The sequence below is a fragment of the Cyprinodon tularosa genome, unplaced genomic scaffold (genome assembly GCF_016077235.1).
Source record: "Cyprinodon tularosa strain WSP-4 unplaced genomic scaffold, ASM1607723v1 ctg560, whole genome shotgun sequence".
Classification (NCBI taxonomy): domain Eukaryota; kingdom Metazoa; phylum Chordata; class Actinopteri; order Cyprinodontiformes; family Cyprinodontidae; genus Cyprinodon; species Cyprinodon tularosa.
The window spans coordinates 1144272-1163363 of NW_024039297.1; the positions used below are offsets into that span (position 1 = coordinate 1144272).

A 19092-nucleotide genomic window follows, 5' to 3' on the forward strand; every position below is an offset into this window, starting at 1 on the left:
TTTTTGCTGCTTGTACCAGTTTAGTTCTGACGCGCGGCTGAAGCAGCTTTGCTGCTCTGGCTGCGCGGTGCTTCACTATCCTTTCTCTGCCTTGCAGCTATATTTGCTGTGATCAGTGGGAATAAAGTAGTTTTAATATGTGTTTAAGTGAGAAAATACACCTGAAAACGTAATCTGTGCCGTCAGTTCATTCAGATTATTATCCTGCCTTCAATACTTTTTCTGTCGGAGCCGCTCAGACCCCCACATACCAGCGGTGCGCCGACAGTAGGGATCCCTTCATCAGCAGCCTCTGGCCTGGTCGCCTCCTCGCGGTTCACCACGGCAGCTGGTAGGTGTTTTTCATCTAAATAATCCAAACTGCTTATTCTGCCGGCAGATTTCTGCATTTTAAGTTAATTTAGGCGTCAATAAACTGTTTAAGAGGAGTGATCATCAGCGCTGTGTCTCTCTCCCTGCGTCAGATGATTAAACGCGCCTGATGCACTGATTCAGCTGCTCAGATGTGCTGCGCCTGCTGCTCAAAACGCGCCGCGGGACCTTTTGCTGCGCCTTGACCCGCGTCAACCATTGACTTTGCATGTAAACTCGCTGCTTCTGTCGCGCCAGCTGCGGTGTGAACGCAGCATTAGTCATTCGTTGCGTTCGCCTGTCTGCTAAGCTCAAAACAACCGCATCTGGCTTGATGGAGAAACCAGGAGAACAGCTGTGCATATTTACAACAGTGCACTTTTACTTTCGCCCTCTGGGGGGAGCCTCGCTGGAAAATCAACACCGGTTGCATAGTATACCTTTAAACTTTCCTTTTTGATAAAGCTTCTAGTTAGAGTGGCTCAGGTTATCCTGAGCTATCTCTATAGTTCTGCTGCTATAGGCTTAGACTGCTGGAGGACATAGGGACCCCTTTTTCATCATTCTGCTTCATTCTATCTCTATTCTCCCACTCTGCAGAATCTGTTAGTTCAATCTCTAACGTTCTGCTCTCTCTGCTTTTTCTCATAGTAGCTTCATCTGGTCTGTTCCTGTTTGGCTGTGACTCCATCCTGGAGAGAAATATCAGCTGTGCTGCTGCCATCAACACCTTTGTTTCTAGATGTTGGAGCTTGGCCTGTTTTCCAGTGTAGTCCTGTTTCTCTGACTGTGACTAACTGGATGTGCTCTCTTCATCCTCTGACATGGGAGTTGGCTCGGAGCTCGTCTGCCTGGCTGTGTGTTTCCTGGACGGGGCCGCCTGTGGAGCTGGTTGATAGTTGCCTTTTGTATCTATGCTTCTTTTTCTATGTCTGCTTCTGTCTCCTTGAACCCCAGTGGGCCTCAGCAGATGGCCGCTCACACTGAGCCTGGTTCTGCTGGAGGTTTCTTCCTGTTCAAAGGGAGTTTTTCCTCTCCACTGTCGCTACAAGCATGCTTAGTGTGAGGGATTGCTGAAGAGTCAATGAGTCGATGCAATCAGCTGGTTTTCCTTAGATAGAAAACTTTGAATCAATCTGACTGGATGATCTGGTGAACTGGAAAGTGACCTGAGACGACATGATGGGAATTGGCGCTATAGAAATAAACTGAATAGAATTAATTTGAGATATACTAATATATTGTTTAATTCAGTTTACAGCCCTTGACTTGAATGCAATCCCTCACACTAAGCATGCTTTTAGTGACAGTGGAGAGGAAAAACTCCCTTTGAACAGGAAGTAACCTCCAGCAGAACCAGGCTCAGTGTGAGCGGCCATCTGTCACAGTCAGAGAAACAGGAATACACTGGAAAACAGGCCAAGCTCAAACATCTATAAAGACAGGTGTTGATGGCAGCACAGCTGATTTCTCTCCAGGATGGAGTCACAGCTGAAAAGGAACTGCTAAAACCTGCACACATCAAGGACAACCTCAACTGGACTGTAAACCTATATGGTTATAACCACCTCACTGGTCAAAACAGCACAAAAGCACATGTACTTCTCATGGAGGATGAGATGAGGAGAGCCCAGTCTGTGTCTAAAAAATGCCAATAAAAGTTGTCTTAAGTCTAAATGTTGCCTCTGCAGTATTGATCAATGATAGAGAGGAGAGAGAAAGTTTAACAGATGATTTAAAATTCCTTAAATCCAGTGTTGGAGCCATTGCTGCCTTTAAGTTTGAGTTTTGAACGTTCATCTGCATCAGTAATCTTCCACAATATGGGAAAGAAAGACCAACAATTAAATCAAAATGCACAAACTTGACCAGCCAAGCAGTTTATGTTAATTTGTTCTGGATTATTACCGCCTGGTTTTCTCATTTCTGCACATTTAATTCAATCTAAATACTTTTCTTGTTCCAGGATGAGAAGATGTTGGATGATTATGATACAAAATAAAAATGTAACATAATATAAGAAGTGATGTTTGTGAGGGAGGATCAGGGACGCTGGAGGTGTGAGCTCGGTGCGGTCCAGGTGATGACGCACACGCCGCCGTCAGAGGGAGAGAAGCGGGATGTTGTGCTCGCAGCTTCCCTCCTCCTCAGACTGAGCAGCAGATGGAAGGAGACATCCATCACTCAGTCTGCGCACAGGACCAACCTGCAGGCGCGTAAAACCTCCGCGCCATGCCGCCTCTCCTCTCCCTCTGACCGCCCTGCCTCTCTGCCTGCCGCGCGGCGCTGGCGGGAAAACCATGAAGACGACGCGGAAATGTCGCGCGCTGCTGTCGGTAGCTTTGAACCTGGCGGCTCTGTTCTTCTCCACCACCGCCTTCGTCACCACGTACTGGTGCGAGGGCACCCAGCGCGTGCCCAAGCCCACCTGCAGCAAACTGAGGCGCCACAACTGCATCGACTACGGAGTGAACGAGACGGACCAGAGCAAGGTGCACTACAGCTGGGAGACCGGCGACGACCGCTTCCTGTTCCGCCGCTTCCACACCGGCATCTGGTTCTCCTGCGAGGAGAACATCCACGGCGCAGGTGGGTCCGTCCCTGCAGGAGGCAGGAGGCTGCAAACCTGCAGGATCAGCTGATAGTTCCATCCCCGCACTTTGGTTTCTGCGCCTTTACGCACGACGAAACCCCAAACAGCTCATAGAGTTATTATCCTCTGATCATTTTAAAGTAGATTTTAATGCTTGACTGTAGGTTTTAGAGAGAACAAAGACGCACAGAGACCTTTGAGGGTTTTCATGGCTTTGCTGTATATTTAAAAGTGAAAAACGTTCAGATTTAATTAATTTAATTAGGTTTAGATTTTAAATTTACCAGTGGCGGTTCTAGACCAAATGTTCCAGGGGGCCAGGAGGGGGCCAGCTTGTTTTCATGGGGGAGCAGCAGGGATTTAGATATTATGATGTAGCATTAGGGACAGGCTAGAGATTGTTTTCTTCTATTTCGAGAATAAAGGATAAAGTCATAAAATTTTGAGAATAAAGTCAACATTCAACAACCTGTTTCAGAAAGAAAGCTTGGAGCTCCGCCCAGCAGATGACGTCCGACCAGCTCCACCAATCAGCAACCAGAGTCCACTTTGACATCCTGCCCAGTTAAAAAGATTTCCGATGCTAAAGTATAACTTCACATGATGCTCCACATTCCTCACTTTAAGGAAGAAAGAGTTGTCATAAAAAACAACTTGTTTCACGTAATGTTAAGACCTTATTCTCTTAATATTATGACTTTATTCTGGTAATTTTATGACTTTTTCACATAATAGAAGAAAAGATCAAATAAAGCTGTTATTTGGAATATATTATGCCTTCATAATGTAGGAATTCTACATACTTTTTTAACTTAATTTAAGTTAAAATTACAGTTTTCTATAAAATCAGAATTAGAACTCAAGAAAAACTGAGAAATTCAGCTGAATTTTTTTTATTGGTTAGATGGAAACTGGGATCGTGTCTCAATACCACTGAAGCTATCAACTCATTGTTTTTAAATAATTAGTAAAACAGAAATTTTTAAAGAGAAAAAATGAAATAGATCCAAAGGACCTAATTGTAATGTCTGTTGCAGCGCATATCATCATCATAATTTATTTTAGTTTTATGTCTTCAGTACAGGAGCCATAACATGATCTCCAGGGACATGAACCTACAGCTCAATGTACTGTGTACTCTAGGCTTGTCCCGATCCGATACGTGGATTTACTGTTCACTGTGCAATTTCAGATTGCAGTTTCACCGATTGAAACGATCCATTCCACTATTTTGCGCCAGTGTTCCCCGAATCCGGTCCGCATTTTCCAGAACACCTTCAACCCACCCACAGGTCTTTTTGGGTCTGTCTCCCGGCCTAACCATTAAAACAGGTGAATTGGAAGATAGCAGGGAAAATGTCAGCCGTGTGGGATTATTTTATCCTGCACGATGTGTAGATGGAGACTAGGTGTGGAGGAGATTGGGGAGTATAAGTCATTTTTGTGTAATAGTTCACTGTTATTTGCACTGATTTTTTTTTTAAGCAGTCTTTTTTCAAGAGTAGAGTCCTGATTCTAAGTTAATAGACTATTTTCCACTCTTGTCTGTTTTGCATTTTTATTAAAACTTACAGTAATACTTGCACCTTTAACTGTTTACGGTTTTACTGCTCACTGTGCAATTTCAGATTGCTATTCATAATTTTGTCCAGTTTGTGTTTATCTCTTAATAAACAGGTAAGTTTGTTGTTACCAATCATTGTGTTTTATTCAATCTCACCTAATTCAGCTGGCTAGATGTTATCAAGAGTACTAAAACCCTTTCCAACATGAGTCTTACAACTAAGGCTAAATACTTTAACTTAAACTTAAATGCATGCTTGAATAGGCTGGTATCGGTATCGGATCGGAAGTCCAAAAACAATATCGGTATCTGATCGGAAGTGCAAAAACCTGGATCGGGACATCTCTAGTGTACTCTATCTCTTATCATTTCCGAATAGTATGGCATAACCATCGCAAAATCTAGTGGATTTTATTTGGTTTGAGGAAAAACAAAGTTCTGAAATGAGAGGAAAAGGATGCATGTTTGGAGCATTTGTTTCCATCCACCTTTAACACGAAGCTCCAAGCAAACTTGGAGCGACTATTTGTCACAAAAACTTTAAGACTTAAAGGTGATTAAAGGAAAAGGTGAATTTAAATCAAATAGTCACGTGATGCACTGGCGTAACTTTCTAAAGGACTGGTGTGAACATGTCCCCACCAATAATTTCCATTTGTTTCCCCCTCCGTTGATTTCCTTCAGCCAACAGTAACTGGGGTTGGGTGCAGCTGTCTCTGTTCAGAGCATTTTCAGTCCATTTTCTCCTCGCTCTCCTGCTGCTCTCGGTCCCTCCTCTCGGTGAAATATCATGGGATCTGTAGCTTTGGGACATAATATTATTTGGGGTTGCTATTCACTGTGTACGCAGTAGCTACGTGGAGGAGGAGAGACACAGCAGCACTCAGTGAATTTACCCGCCAGCTACTTCAATATATTTTTCAGTAAAAGTTAGGAGACGGGTTGGTTAAAAAGAATAAGAGATGCGACCGAAAAATCCGTTTGTTACACATACGGAGCTTTTAGATAAGTAAAAAAAAAAGCTGGGCTTCTCAGAGGACCATTACTCAGAGTTACAAATTAAAATGAACACAGATCTGTTTTCTTATTGAACAGAGAATCAGACTGCAGAGCTTCTAGATATCTGGAAAATAAAGGTTCAATACATAGACTTTGGCTGTCAATGACACATGGGACAAATTTCTAAATTTTATTTTGCTGCTTGTGAAGGAGGATAATCACTGAGGCAGCCTAAAGGGAAGATGGATGGATGTAATTGAAGTTGTGTCCATAATAGAGATGCATCATATATTGATGTTGGAATCGGTTCTCATCAATAGGAAAGCATTGAATAAATATATGTTTGAGCTAATTTTTGAAAAAATATAAACCCCATTGAAAGTGTTGGGGTTGAGTAGCTGTAGGTCCTTCAGCCCCCACCCTTAGAGCGCCCCCACCAACTTTTATTGCAAAGTTACACCCTTGACGTGATGCACCATGGATTCTGGGTTACGCAGTCTGAAAAGATCAGAAGAGGCTGAAAATCTAGTTTTTTTGTTTTATTCTCTGTTCAGAAAAAACAGTTTACAGGATCCACAGGATTCTGCTGCAGATCCCACTCCGATTCCTGCAGCTGTTCTTTGACTGATTGACTGACAATTGAAGACAAAACTGGCTGATTGGGACTGAGTCTGAGACTGAGACTGAGACTGAGACTGAGACTGAGACTGTGACTGAGACTGAGACTGTGACTGGTTAAAAAACCATATGACCGCCCACGTGCATAATGAGCAACCAAAAACCTCCCTATTTATACTGGAAACACCCACATCCCAAAGCTAAAATTAACTAATTTAGTGAATCACTAACTTAGTAAATAGATTCATAAATCTTTTTAAACAGAGAGAAGTAGAGAAAGCTGCAGATTTAAAGGAGAAACAGATTTACTGGGTTATGCAACATGCAAGAAAATATATCTCCAATTTACCAGGAAGTTTACTAGCATCGGAATCGGCTGTTATTGTTTCATAAATTAATGTTTTTGGGGCCCCATATATGTAACGCACTAAAAGGCGTCTCTCTAACTACCTATAAATATAAATCTTAGTGTAGTTTGGTTCTCATGTGTTCTCAACAAAAGGAAAGCATTCAATAAATAGATGTTTGAGCTCATTTATGGAAAATACGAACCCCTAATGAAAGCGTTCAGGTGGAGTTACTGCAGGTCCATCAGGCCCCACCCTTAGAGCGCCCCCACCCTCAGAGCGCCCCCACCCTTAGAGGGCCCCACCCTTAGAGGGCCCCCACCCTTAGAGGGCCCCACCCTTAGAGGGCCCCCACCAACTTTCATCACACTGCAAAAACAATCCAGAAATAAGTAAAAAAAATTCTTAAATTAAGTGTATTTACCCTTAATTTGAGCAGGTAAATAAGATGATCTGCCAATGTAATGAGTATTTTTACTCTTAAAATAAGATGGTTAGATAATATTTACTTGAAATAAGACGATAAAATTGTTTTTTCTTATTTTAAAAGGAAATTGTCTTGTTCCATTGGCAAAGTGTCTCACTTATCTCCTCAATTCAAGGAAAACGCACTTATTTTAAGAAAAAATAACTTATTGAGATTTCTATTTTTTGCAGTGCAGAAAGTTACACCCTTGGCTCTCCAATGCTGCAGAAACAGCTTAGAAGCAGGAAATATAAGATTTGTTGCATGTTTTGATGTTTTTGTTGAGCAAATTTGCTTGATGGATCAGGATGAACCGTGCATCGCTCCCAGCTGCACAAAGACGGCTTCTAGAACGGGTTCTCGTTTCCTTCGACTCATTTTACTTTGCTGTTTTCTCACATTTAGTTTTTTTTTTTTTTTTCTGTTTAATCTTTACTTTTACGGATTTTATATTTTCATTTCTGTTTTTCATATTGACTTTTAGGAATTACATTCTTCTCAAACTGCTTTTCCAGATTTCATTCTCTTTCTTAATGTGGGCGGGCTTTTCTCTGGAATAAGGAGTGAAGATGCATTTCCATTGGTCTGCTGGACGTTAGCAACAACATTTCTATTAGTCAGCAGCGAGCGTTTTAACTGTGCATGAAGTGAAGAGAATTTAATCTGTTAAAAACTATTTGAAAAGAATGTAATTTATAAAGCTCATTTTGATTGGAGAAATATTGAAAACATTTTTAGATTCTATAAAATCTGGAGAAATTATGAACGTTATCATTCAAAAAAGGATAAGAAAAAACAGAATCTGAGAAAACAGCAAAATATTTTTTTTTGATGGAGAAGTTTTTTAAAGTTTCATTTCTCGATTTTTTTTTCTTCTTTTAAAATGTATTTTTACAAAAGTGGAAAAAGTACTCAACATCAGTACTTGAGTAAAAAGTAAACGCATTTAATTTTCTAATATTAAAATATATTTTCAGAGTAATTTTAAAAAACCTGTAACTTTTAGAAACCTCCTGATGTATTAATGTTTAGAAACGTTAATTCACTTTACTCCATAATTCTCTTGTTTGGTCTCCATCGCCTGGGAGAAGTTGTCGGTAGAATTCCAATGGTTAGGAAGTTCTGGCTCCATAACAGGCGGAAGTCTTGATAATTTTTGGTTTGTTTTGGTCCAAAAGAACCGGACCAATCAGGGAAACAACCAGGAAGTTCTTTTCAAAGGGCGAAAAGCTTCAGGAAGGAAAACAGCCTTAAACAAACAAACATCAGCATCTTGAATGTCGACTTGGATCACAAACATAACATCAGGCATCGGCTGGTCTTATGATCACATCGATTTTTCTCCAGTGTGGGGGGGGGACAGATGGGGCCACTAAAAATCTTGGGGTGGCCACTGAAACTAAAAGCTATAATTTCCAGGTTTGAACTTGGCTTAAGTGTGCTTGGATTGTTAAAGGGGGGAAATCAGAAATAAGTTTATTAATATAATTAAAGTTTATGAATAATATTGATATTAATATGTTGTGTTTAAAAAAAAACCCAATGAGTTAGGTCTTGGTTAGATAAGCTATGTTAATTTCAATATGTTTTAATAAACATTTAACCAGTCCGGCCCTCAGCTTACAGCAAATAGTTTGCAAATAGTGGGGTGACCAGTGGGGTGACCAGTGGGGTGGCCAGTGAGGTGACCAGTGGGGTGGCCAGTGGGGTGACCAGTGGGGTGACCAGTGGGGTGACCAGTGGGGTGGCCAGTGAGGTGACCAGTGGGGTGGCCAGTGGGGTGGCCAGTGGGGTGACCAGGGCATTGCACAGGTTGGTCGTAGCCACTCCTGGTCACCCCCTGGTGGCGCTACTGCTTATGATGTAGCACCCCCCTCCACACCCCTGACCTCTGCCCGTTCGGAGCATCCCATTGGCTGTAATGTTTTCATTGATCTGTTTCTGGGGGAGTTTCATTGTTTAGGGGCTTTTATAATTACGGTAGAGGATTAGGGCCACTGAAAAAAAAAAAAAAGTTAACTGATTTTTAAATTTTATTTCAGTGTAACATGGGAAAAAAGTCAGAATTCTGACTTTTTTCCCATGTTACACTGAAATAAAAAAAAAAAAAATCAGTTAACTCTTTTTTTTCAGTGGCCCTAATCCTCTACCGTATAGAATATAGAGGTGAAAAATAAACAGAAATCTATTTTGTTTGTCATGATGAGATTCTCCTCTCGTTTTCCACAAGGCACTCTCTGTGGGCTCTGCAGCTCTCACTGGACCAAACAAACAGAGGAAGTGGACTTACTGGAGTGTTTGCAGAGAAACAGAAGGCCAACATAGAAGTTAAAGGTTAAATTAAAATAGTTCGGGACTCTTCAGTGAGGATTAGTCGCTTCATTACATCACAAAAATCTCCTCAGACTGGCTGAGAGACGCATAAGGAGCTCAGCTTGATGCTGTTTTAGCAGCAGTAATGAGAACAGCTCCTGTTGATGCAGGAGACTTAAAATTCAGCTCAGTTTTCTGCTGAAGTGACCTTTCTATAAACCCAGCTCATGTTTTCCACTTCATTCTTATTTGCTTGTTCTCTGCTGTGTTCATGTAAGAAGCTATTTAGCTTGAGGATAAGCTAGGCTGTTATGTTTAATAACCGCCTGTTTACAAAAGAAATCAAAGAATTGCATCAATCAGGAATTGGCTAAATTAATCTCTTTAATCATTAAAGCATAACTTTAAGGTTTTTGCACGTTCAGATCATTTGCAGTAAATACTTTAAATATTCCATAGAGCTAAATACAACTGAAAGCCATAGATATTTTTTTTTTCTCCAAAAAAGTTTAAAATCAATCTACTGGACTTTTGTTTCCAAGTTTGAAGACGTTTCTCTTCCAACGTTTCTCTTCTCTCTTTCAATTCAAAATGTCAGAAATAGCGTTTAGTTCCAGGTTTTATCCAGCAGCCCAACAAAGCCTGGTTTTAGTTTAGAAAACATGCAAATAGAAACGGATGAACGGGTCCCCCCCTTTGGAATGGGGGTCATTTGGTTCATTTGTACGACCCCCCCATTCTAAAGTTAAAGGGGGGAAAAGGGGGGGGTAGCTTCCCCCATTCTTAAAAAAAATCTTAAATATCATCTGGCTTCTTAAATGACCATCCAAAGTGACATTTTATTACTGAATGTGTAAATTTCTACTATATATTAACAATAACGGCAATAATATTGTCCCTTCAACATCTGGCGGGCTGTAAGCTAACGAATAGCCGGAGCGAAATATATAAAATGAAAAAACTGACTGAGAATTTTCACCAGCACAGATATGTTTATAATGATGCTACAACTTTAACAGAACAAGAACGAAAACCCAATCAAAACCGTTTTAGTTTGAGACAAACGGAACCACAACCTGAATCTAAAAAAAATTCTTATAATAAAAAGTGAAAAGTGACTTAGTGGTGAACATGATCGTGTTTACACGTCAATCTTTCATGTCTGTGGATCCTGCTGGTTCCGCTCCATCGATGCCCAGCCAGCAGCTAAAGCACGCCAGCTCAGTTACAATTCTGTTCCGGCGTCCTCCGAAGGCCAGATTCATCGTAGCGCGGCGCCGCGGACTGTTTGGATTTGAAGACACACGGTGCTGGCTCCATCTTTGTTGTTAGGCCGCTGTGACAACAAATCAGAATCAGAATCAAGTTTATTGCAAGTAGGTTCGCACTTACAAGGAATTTGACTTGGTGGTGTTGGTGCTGACAAAAAACAAAATAAGATACAATATACACTCACCGGCCACTTTATTAGGTACACCTGTCCAACTGCTCGTTAACACTTAATTTCTAAGCAGCCAATCACATGGAGGCAACTCATGCATTTAGGCATGTAGACATGGTCAAGACATTCTCCTGCAGTTCAAAGCGAGCATCAGTATAGGGAAGAAAGGTGATTTGAGTGACTTTGAACGTGGCATGATTGTTGGTGCCAGAAGGGCTGGTCTGAGTATTTCAGAAACTGCTGATCTGCTGGGATTTTCACGCACAACCGTCTCTAGGGTTTACAGAGAATGGTCCGAAAAAGAAAAAACATCCAGTGAGCGGCAGTTCTGTGGGCGGAAATGCCTTGTTGATGCCAGAGGTCAGAGGAGAATGGCCAGACTGGTTGGAGCTGATAGAAGGGCAACAGTGACTCAAATAACCACCCGTTACAACCAAGGTGGGCAGAAGAGCACCTCTGAACGCACAGTACGTCGAACTTTGAGGCAGATGGGCTACAGCAGCAGAAGACCACACCGGGTGCCACTCCTTTCAGCTAAGAACAGGAAACTGAGGCTACAATTTGCACAAGCTCATCGAAATTGGACAATAGAAGATTGGAAAAACGTTGCCTGGTCTGATGAGTCTTGATTTCTGCTGCGACATTCGGATGGTAGGGTCAGAATTTGGCGTCTACAACATGAAAGCATGGATCCATCCTGCCTTGTATCAACGGTTCAGGCTGGTGGTGTCATGGTGTGGGGAATATTTTCTTGGCACTCTTTGGGCCCCTTGGTACCAATTGAGCATTGTTGCAACGCCACAGCATACCTGAGTATTGTTGCTGACCATGTCCATCCCTTTATGACCACAATGTACCCAACTTCTGATGGCTACTTTCAGCACGATAATGCGCCATGTCATAAAGCTGGAATCATCTCAGACTGGTTTCTTGAACATGACAATGAGTTCACTGTACTCAAATGGCCTCCACAGTCACCAGATCTCAATCCAATAGAGCATCTTTGGGATGTGGTGGAACGGGAGATTCGCATCATGGATGTGCAGCCGACAAATCTGCGGCAACTGTGTGATGCCATCATGTCAATATGGACAAAACTCCCTGAGGAATGCTTCCAGCACCTTGTTGAATCTATGCCACCAAGAATTGAGGCAGTTCTGAAGGCAAAAGGGGGTCCAACCCGTTACTAGCATGGGGTACCTAATAAAGTGGCCGGTGAGTGTATATATATATATATATATATATATATATATATATATATATATATATATATATATATATATATATATACACAGAAGATATATACACACAGTAGACTGTGTGTTAATGTAACGGAGAAATCCTGAATGGGGGAGAGAAACATTGTCCAGTGTCACGGCAGCTCTTGGCCTCTTCCAATCCCATGATGCTTTGGGAGGAAAGCTTTCCCAAGTGAGTTTAAGTGAGTTCGGACATTCATTTAAAATGGGGTAACCACTATATAGTGATTAGGGCCTAACAGTGGTAAATATTGGAAGTGCATTTAAAATGTTGTTGAGGTTTTTTCGTGAAGACCCGCCCTTTCCACTAAATATGCACATGCACAACCCTGTACCCTTATACTATATAGTGAACTTTATAGTGAACTCAGTTAACTGACCTTTCAGACAGATGATCACTACTTTTTGCTTCCTGTTGTGAACGTAACTCCTCCTCTGGTGCCAGCGCCATCTTTGTTATTAGTTGTCGCTGTCGGGCAGCAACAGCAGGCCGCTGTAACAGCAAATCCCAGAATGCTTTGCTAGGAGAGCTCTCTCTCTGCAAAGCATTCTGGGATATATCTGCCTCTTTTGAGGCTTCTTTTCTTCTCATTCACTTTGTAGTTATTTTTTCTGTTACGAACTGCCAGATTCTGCAGTCGGAGAATAGAGACAGAATGAAGCAGAACGATGAAAAACGGCACCGTTACAAACCGGAGCATGCAGTGAACACACGGGGGCATAAAGATCATAAATAAGAGGAAAAATAAGAATAAGAGGCTTTTCATTAAGGGTGACCTCAGGAAAATGACACTGTACAGGTCTTAAAAACAGCAGACTCAGCTTTAACTTTATCGTTCACATCATTAATTTAACAAAGTTTTTCAAAAACACTCAGAAAAACAGTCATTCTTCCAGTCTGCTGCGTGATTAGTCTGATTATAGCTGCATATTGACGCGTTCTGCTCTTTATACTCTAACTAAAGAACTCAGACTGACACTCAGGTACATTACCTGTTGTTTCTCTCAGCCGTTCGTACTCATCAGCGTTGTAATTAACCTCCAGACGACATCAAACTCCTGATTAAACAGGCTGCGCAGCTGCAGGGGGAGCGCCATGAAAGGCTGATCCCAACAGGAATTATGGGACTTTGAAGTGAAAACGGTGAGGAAAAGATGTTTGAAAGCACCTGGAGCCTGAAATGAATCAGCTTCATTACATCCGGATGTACTGAAAGTGTGATAAGTGGAATTATTTGGCTCTTTTTTTGTGTGTAATTAACATTTCAGAGAGCGCTGTGACGCCGTGCGCGTCGTAGGAAGGTGGAAGTGGGAATACTGATGGTGCTGATGGTCCTGTCGTCGGGTCACTGATGAGTCGACTCTCTAATTACATTTTAAATTCATGTCCTAATCAGACGTTGAGCTGCTCACCTTTTGGCTGCAGCCGACTTTTAATGCAGACTCTCATAACGTCTCATTTAACCTCAGAAAAAACAGCTAGAGAAATCTTTGATGAGTTTCTAAGACAGTTTTTAACTGACTGTACTTGCTGATTGACTCCCTGCCCCCCCCCCACCTGCATCATAGAGAGAGGACATAAAAACCCTACAGACATGTTAACCCACGCCTTACCTTCATACTTCCCACAGTGCAGACCTGGATGTGTGCTGGCTGCTCATACGCTGCTCTGTCTGTTGAACAAAACGCTGAACTTTTATTTCACTGGTTTGCATCGTTCCAACTAGTGATGTTATGAGATGAATCGAGGCTTCGAGACGTGTGTCGAGTAATGGAGGGGGCGTTTCCCCGAAGTGCGTGTCGAGGTGTGATTCATTTAGAGGCGGGGCCAAAATTGATGACGTCAGAAGCCTCGCTACCGTGAAACCACATGACCGCTTGGGGAAGTGGTTCAGGAAGCGCAAGAATTTTACAGGCATCTAAACAGCCTCAGTGTTCAGTCATGAAGTGGGAGTTTGGAGGAGAGCTGCTGTCAGCTGGATAAAGTTTGGATAGATTCTAAGAATAGATTGGTTGGAAAAACAACCAATCTAGTTGTGTAAAACGATTTTGGTGAGAATAAACAATGTAATGATCAAAATCTGAGCAAACCACCGGACAAAGTTAGTGATATTCAGTGATGGGACTAACGGCGTTGAGAGTAACGGCGTTACTAACGCCGTTACCTTGTTTTAGTAACGAGTAATCTAACTAATTACTTTGACTGTAACTATAACGCAGTTACCATTGCAGGCACCCCGTTACTGCGCGTTACTCAGGTCGCACAATTAACCTTTTTTCATGATAGGACTCGTGCGCAGCTGCGTGAAGCTGACACCCCACCCACGTCAAAAAAAACTCTGCAAATAGACTGAATGGTTAGTGCAACGTTAGTGAAGATTTGTGCAGAAAATAAAATATTGTTTGTGCTACTTTTTTTTAAGAGATATTAAAGATTATTTTTTAGGTCATCCAGAGGTGCGCGCCTTGTCATGAGAGAGGGGAGGATGAGATTGGCTGATGTATAGTGAGATTCCGTCTGTCAGTTGAATAGGTGGGTGTTTCTGCTGGTGGGTGTTAACGTACAGCACACACAGAGAGATGGAGAGTGAGGAGGACTCCAGCAGCAAAACAGCGTTTTCCTGATGGAAATACTGGTGTTACGTCGAGCTGCGTTTCCCCATCAGATACGGTTTCCCCTGCATCTCCGCACAGCGCAGGCGACACGAGTCACCGCGCGAGCGACAGGAAACGCGCATGCTCGCTAAAGGCGCGCAGCAGGAGAACTATGGAGAGCGTGAACGATCAAATGAAAGGGAGAAATCTGGATGGATGGATGGATGGATGGATGGATGGATGGATGGATGGATGGATGGATGGATGGATGGATGGATGGATGGATGGATGGATGGATGGATGGATGGATGGATGGATGGATGGATACTCTGCCTTTTCAACCTACTGTATTTTTTATTTTAAACATTATTTGATGGCCTTTGTAGCAGGGATGGAGATCCATATTTTATGTCACACACAGAGTATAGATCTAGATAGATAGATAGATAGATGTTGCAGTATCTATAACAACCCAAACACACAGGATTTCAGAATTAGAGATCCCCAGTTATTAATTTCATTCACTCACCAGATCTGAATGCCCTGTTAAAAAACTTCACATGGCGTTCCCCCCTGATGTCATTTACGTTGAGTTGCAATAAATGCTAAACTGTCTGCAGGTTCTTGTCTTTGTCGTCCGCTCTATTCAGCTGGCTTTGGAAACACACGGCGAGAAGGTGGGGGCTGGGTGGTGAGGTTTACGGGCGCGAGAAACGCAAAAGTAACGCAATAGTTGCTTTTACTAGTAACTAGTTACTTTTATTGTGGAGTAACTCAGTTACTAACTCAGTTACTTTTTGGGAGAAGTAACTAGTTATAACTAATTACTTTTTCAAAGTAACGTGCCCAACACTGGTTTGGATAGATTCTAAGAATAGATTGGTTGGGAAAACAACCAATCTAGTTGTGTAAAACTATTTTGGTGACAATAAACAATGTAATGATCAAAGTCTGAGCAAACCACCGGACAGAGTTAGTGATATTGGTCTCTGTATAAGTGGCATCAGTTGTAAAACTCAGATTCCCACGCTAGAGGTTGATGGTTCAAGACCTGTCTTTAACTTTTGAAAGTTGCGATTAAACTTAATTATTTTGGCTGATGAGACTAATTTGCATTGTTTTGCCCGAGTAAAAATTTAGATCGGGTAAATTAGGTCGGTTTAGTCAAAAGATTCGTTGAACACAACTTCCAACCTGATTAAAACCAAAAAACGTGGAAAAACTATCATGTTTGAATAAAAATGACTAACGCCTTTCATTTTGCTCATCATTGCCCAGTTTGCGCAAACACTGTCACTGTCTGCGTGAGTTTATTTCACCAAAATGGCAGAAAAGCTGCACCTTAAATTATTGTTCTAAGAAATTTTACACTTAAAAAAATTACAAAGGATTTCATTATACACACCAACCATTAATAATTTCAAAGGAACTTAAAAGGGGGGAAAAAAAGAAAAACAATTGCAAAAAAAATCACAAATTTTATTACAAACTGTAGTTCTGCTGTCCACCAGTAGGTGGTGACATGTTAACATGGAGCCTCATGAACTGTGGGGATCGTTGAAGCAATTTGGCCAAACGGTTCAATGCCTCATGAGGCTTCATCTCACCATCACTACTGTTCTGGTTCCAACCCTCCTCTGGATTCAGTGATCGACAGTTAAAGTTCCTTCCACCCGAAAAGCTGACAGGAGCTTCCACCATCAGGCTCTGAATAAGGCCAGGAGGTTTGTTGGATGTTTGCAGACGACCCAAATGTAGAGACGGAAGCAGAGATGGTTTCTTGTAGGTTTAAAGATAAATTCATACTGAACAGGCAGGGAACACCAATATGAGGAGAATCCAGCAAATTCAGCTGATAGGGAGCAGGTGTGGAGAGGAGCAACTAAATAAGAGCTACAGGGAAAGAAAAGGGACACTAGGGGGCAACAAAGAACAACCAGGGAAAACAGGATCTACAGTAGCAGCCGTTCAAAATGGCTGCTCCCAGCTGATCCCGGCAACTAGCCTTCTCCTGGGTCTGCATATTTCTTTACGCCGTCTCCACCCTTTCACTGAATTACAGGCTCTGACCAGGAGATGGCGCTTCTCTTTAGATCTTAATGTCCACAAATCATGAGAGAAAGAATATTTAAGATGTTTAAAAAGGAATAGTAGGGGACCAGCCAAGGAAAAGTCAAGGAAAGTGGGGAAATTTTGAATGGCTGCTACTGTAACTGTGTTGTGACTTATAACTAAAAATGACGAAGCGAGACGGTCAGTTTCATTTGGTTGAACTTTAGTGAAGAACGGTGAAGGAAAAAAATAACATACAGCGTGTGCCAGTCGGCTCGGCTCAACAATACAAACTTTTTTTTCCTACTTCCTGCTCCTAGAGCAGCTTGGGTAATAGAGTCCACCTCCCAAATTTTACCACAGTTAACACATGAACTGTGTACAGAGCCCTTAAAGGGACATGGAGGGAAAAATAAACTTTTGCGAGATCCCGCAAAACTTTTGTGAGATCTCGCAAAAAAATAAACTTTTGCAAGATACCGCAATACTTTTGCGAAATCTTGCAAAACTATTGCGGGATCTTGCAAAAGTATTGCGGGATCTTGCAAAAGTATTGCGGGATCTCGCAAAAGTATTGCGAGATATTGCAAAAGTATTGCGGAATCTCGCAATACTTTTGCGAGATCTCGCAAAACTATTGCAGGATCTCACAAAAGTATTGCGGGATCTCGTAAAAGTTCTTTTTTCCCCTCCATGTCCCTTTAGGGGCTCCGTAACTGTTATCAACATTAATGTTAACTTATGTTTTTAACTCAGTAACTTATCATTTATTTAGTATGAAATAATAAGTCCTCAACAAATAAATTCACAACAAACTGTAACTAGGAAATAACTTAAATGAAGTTAAAGAAATAAAACTAATAACTCCACCAAAGAATAAATAATACCGAACATGCTGGAAAGAGATTATGTAAAGAAATAGAAAGCAAGAGTAGAAATCCAAAAAGAAAACCTAAATGTATAGTGGAAGATGTTCTTTTGCCGGGTGGATCATCTAAATAAGTGGTCCTCCTAACTGTCAATCATTCTGGTGATACGTTTACGTAAAGCTGTCCTACGTGCTTGTCCCCAGGTAGCTACATTTTTCTGTGCATGCACACTTTCAGGCGTATATCTGTGGTGAGCTATGCTTTTCAGACGGTCATTGAAGTTCACCTGATGCACACAGCAACTGGATGGATGGATGGATGGATGGATGGATGGATGGATGGATGGATGGATGGATGGATGGATGGATGGATGGATGATGGATGGATGGATGGATGGATGGATGGATGGATGGATGGATGATGGATGGATGGATGGATGGATGGATGGATGGATGGATGATGGATGGATGGATGGATAGATGATGGATGGATGGTTCTACCATTCTATCTCTATTCTCCCACTCTGCAGAATCTGTTAGTTCAATCTCTAACGTTCTGCTCTCTCTGCTTTTTCTCATAGTAGCTTCATCTGGTCTGTTCCTGTTTGGCTGTGACTCCATCCTGGAGAGAAATATCAGCTGTGCTGCTGCTATCAACACCTTTGTTTCTAGATGTTGGAGCTTGGCCTGTTTTCCAGTGTAGTCCTGTTTCTCTGACTGTGACTAACTGGATGTGCTCTCTTCGTCCTCTGGCATGGGAGCTGGCTCGGAGCTCATCTGCCTGGCTGTGTGTTTCCTGGATGGGGCCGCCTGTGGAGTTGGTTGACAGTTGCCTCTTGTATCTATGCTTCTTTTTCTATGTCTGCTTCTTTCTCCTTGAACCCCAGTCGGCCTCAGCAGATGGCCGCTCACACTGAGCCTGGTTCTGCTGGAGGTTTCTTCCTGTTAAAAGGGAGTTTTTCCTCTCCACTGTCGCTACAAGCATGCTTAGTGTGAGGGATTGCTGAAGAGTCAATGAGTCGATGCAATCAGCTGGTTTTTCTTAGATAGAAAACTTTGAATCAATCTGACTGGATGATCTGGTGAACTGGAAAGTGACCTGAGATGACATGATGTGAATTGGAGCTATAGAAATAAACTGAATAGAATTAAATTGGATGGATGGATGGATGGAGGGATGGATGGATGATATCTTAATATATTTTTCTAAATTACTTCGATAAATCCCTTGTTTTTATTTTCAGTAGTAAAGTGAACCGACCGTGTTCTGGGCCACTAGGTTCCTCTGCAGAGTAAACTTCTCTGTACTGTTGCTTTGTTTTACAATATTTTTTATTTTATTTTATTTCAGAGCGTTAAGCTGCGCTCCTCATTAGTTCCCCAGAATCAGACAGAGCGTCTCTATCTGGGCTGTGCTGAGCGATTGGGGGGGGGGCAATAACCAGGCCAGTAATGGATGGAGCTGCTGCTCCTCCATGGCACCACAGAGGCTGAGTTATGGCTCATGCTGCAGCTGCTGATCTGTGACCTGCTGAGTCGCACTGATGAACTCCCTGCAGCCGCCGGAGCATGCAGGGAAAAAAAAAACATGAAGCCAGAGAGAAGTGAATGAAATCTGCTCTCTGC

At 42.0% G+C, this 19092-nt stretch overlaps 1 protein-coding gene across 1 annotated transcript in view; it reads left to right on the plus strand.

Moving 5' to 3' along the window:
• The first annotated feature begins 2457 nt into the window (after window positions 1-2457).
• Window positions 2458-19092, plus strand: part of gsg1l (gsg1-like) — a 47262-nt gene continuing 30627 nt past the window's right edge. The window contains exon 1 of the mRNA XM_038305623.1: window positions 2458-2940. Coding sequence (XP_038161551.1) covers window positions 2652-2940 — 289 coding nt within the window. The 5' untranslated portion in view covers window positions 2458-2651. The remainder of the gene's footprint in view (window positions 2941-19092) is intronic.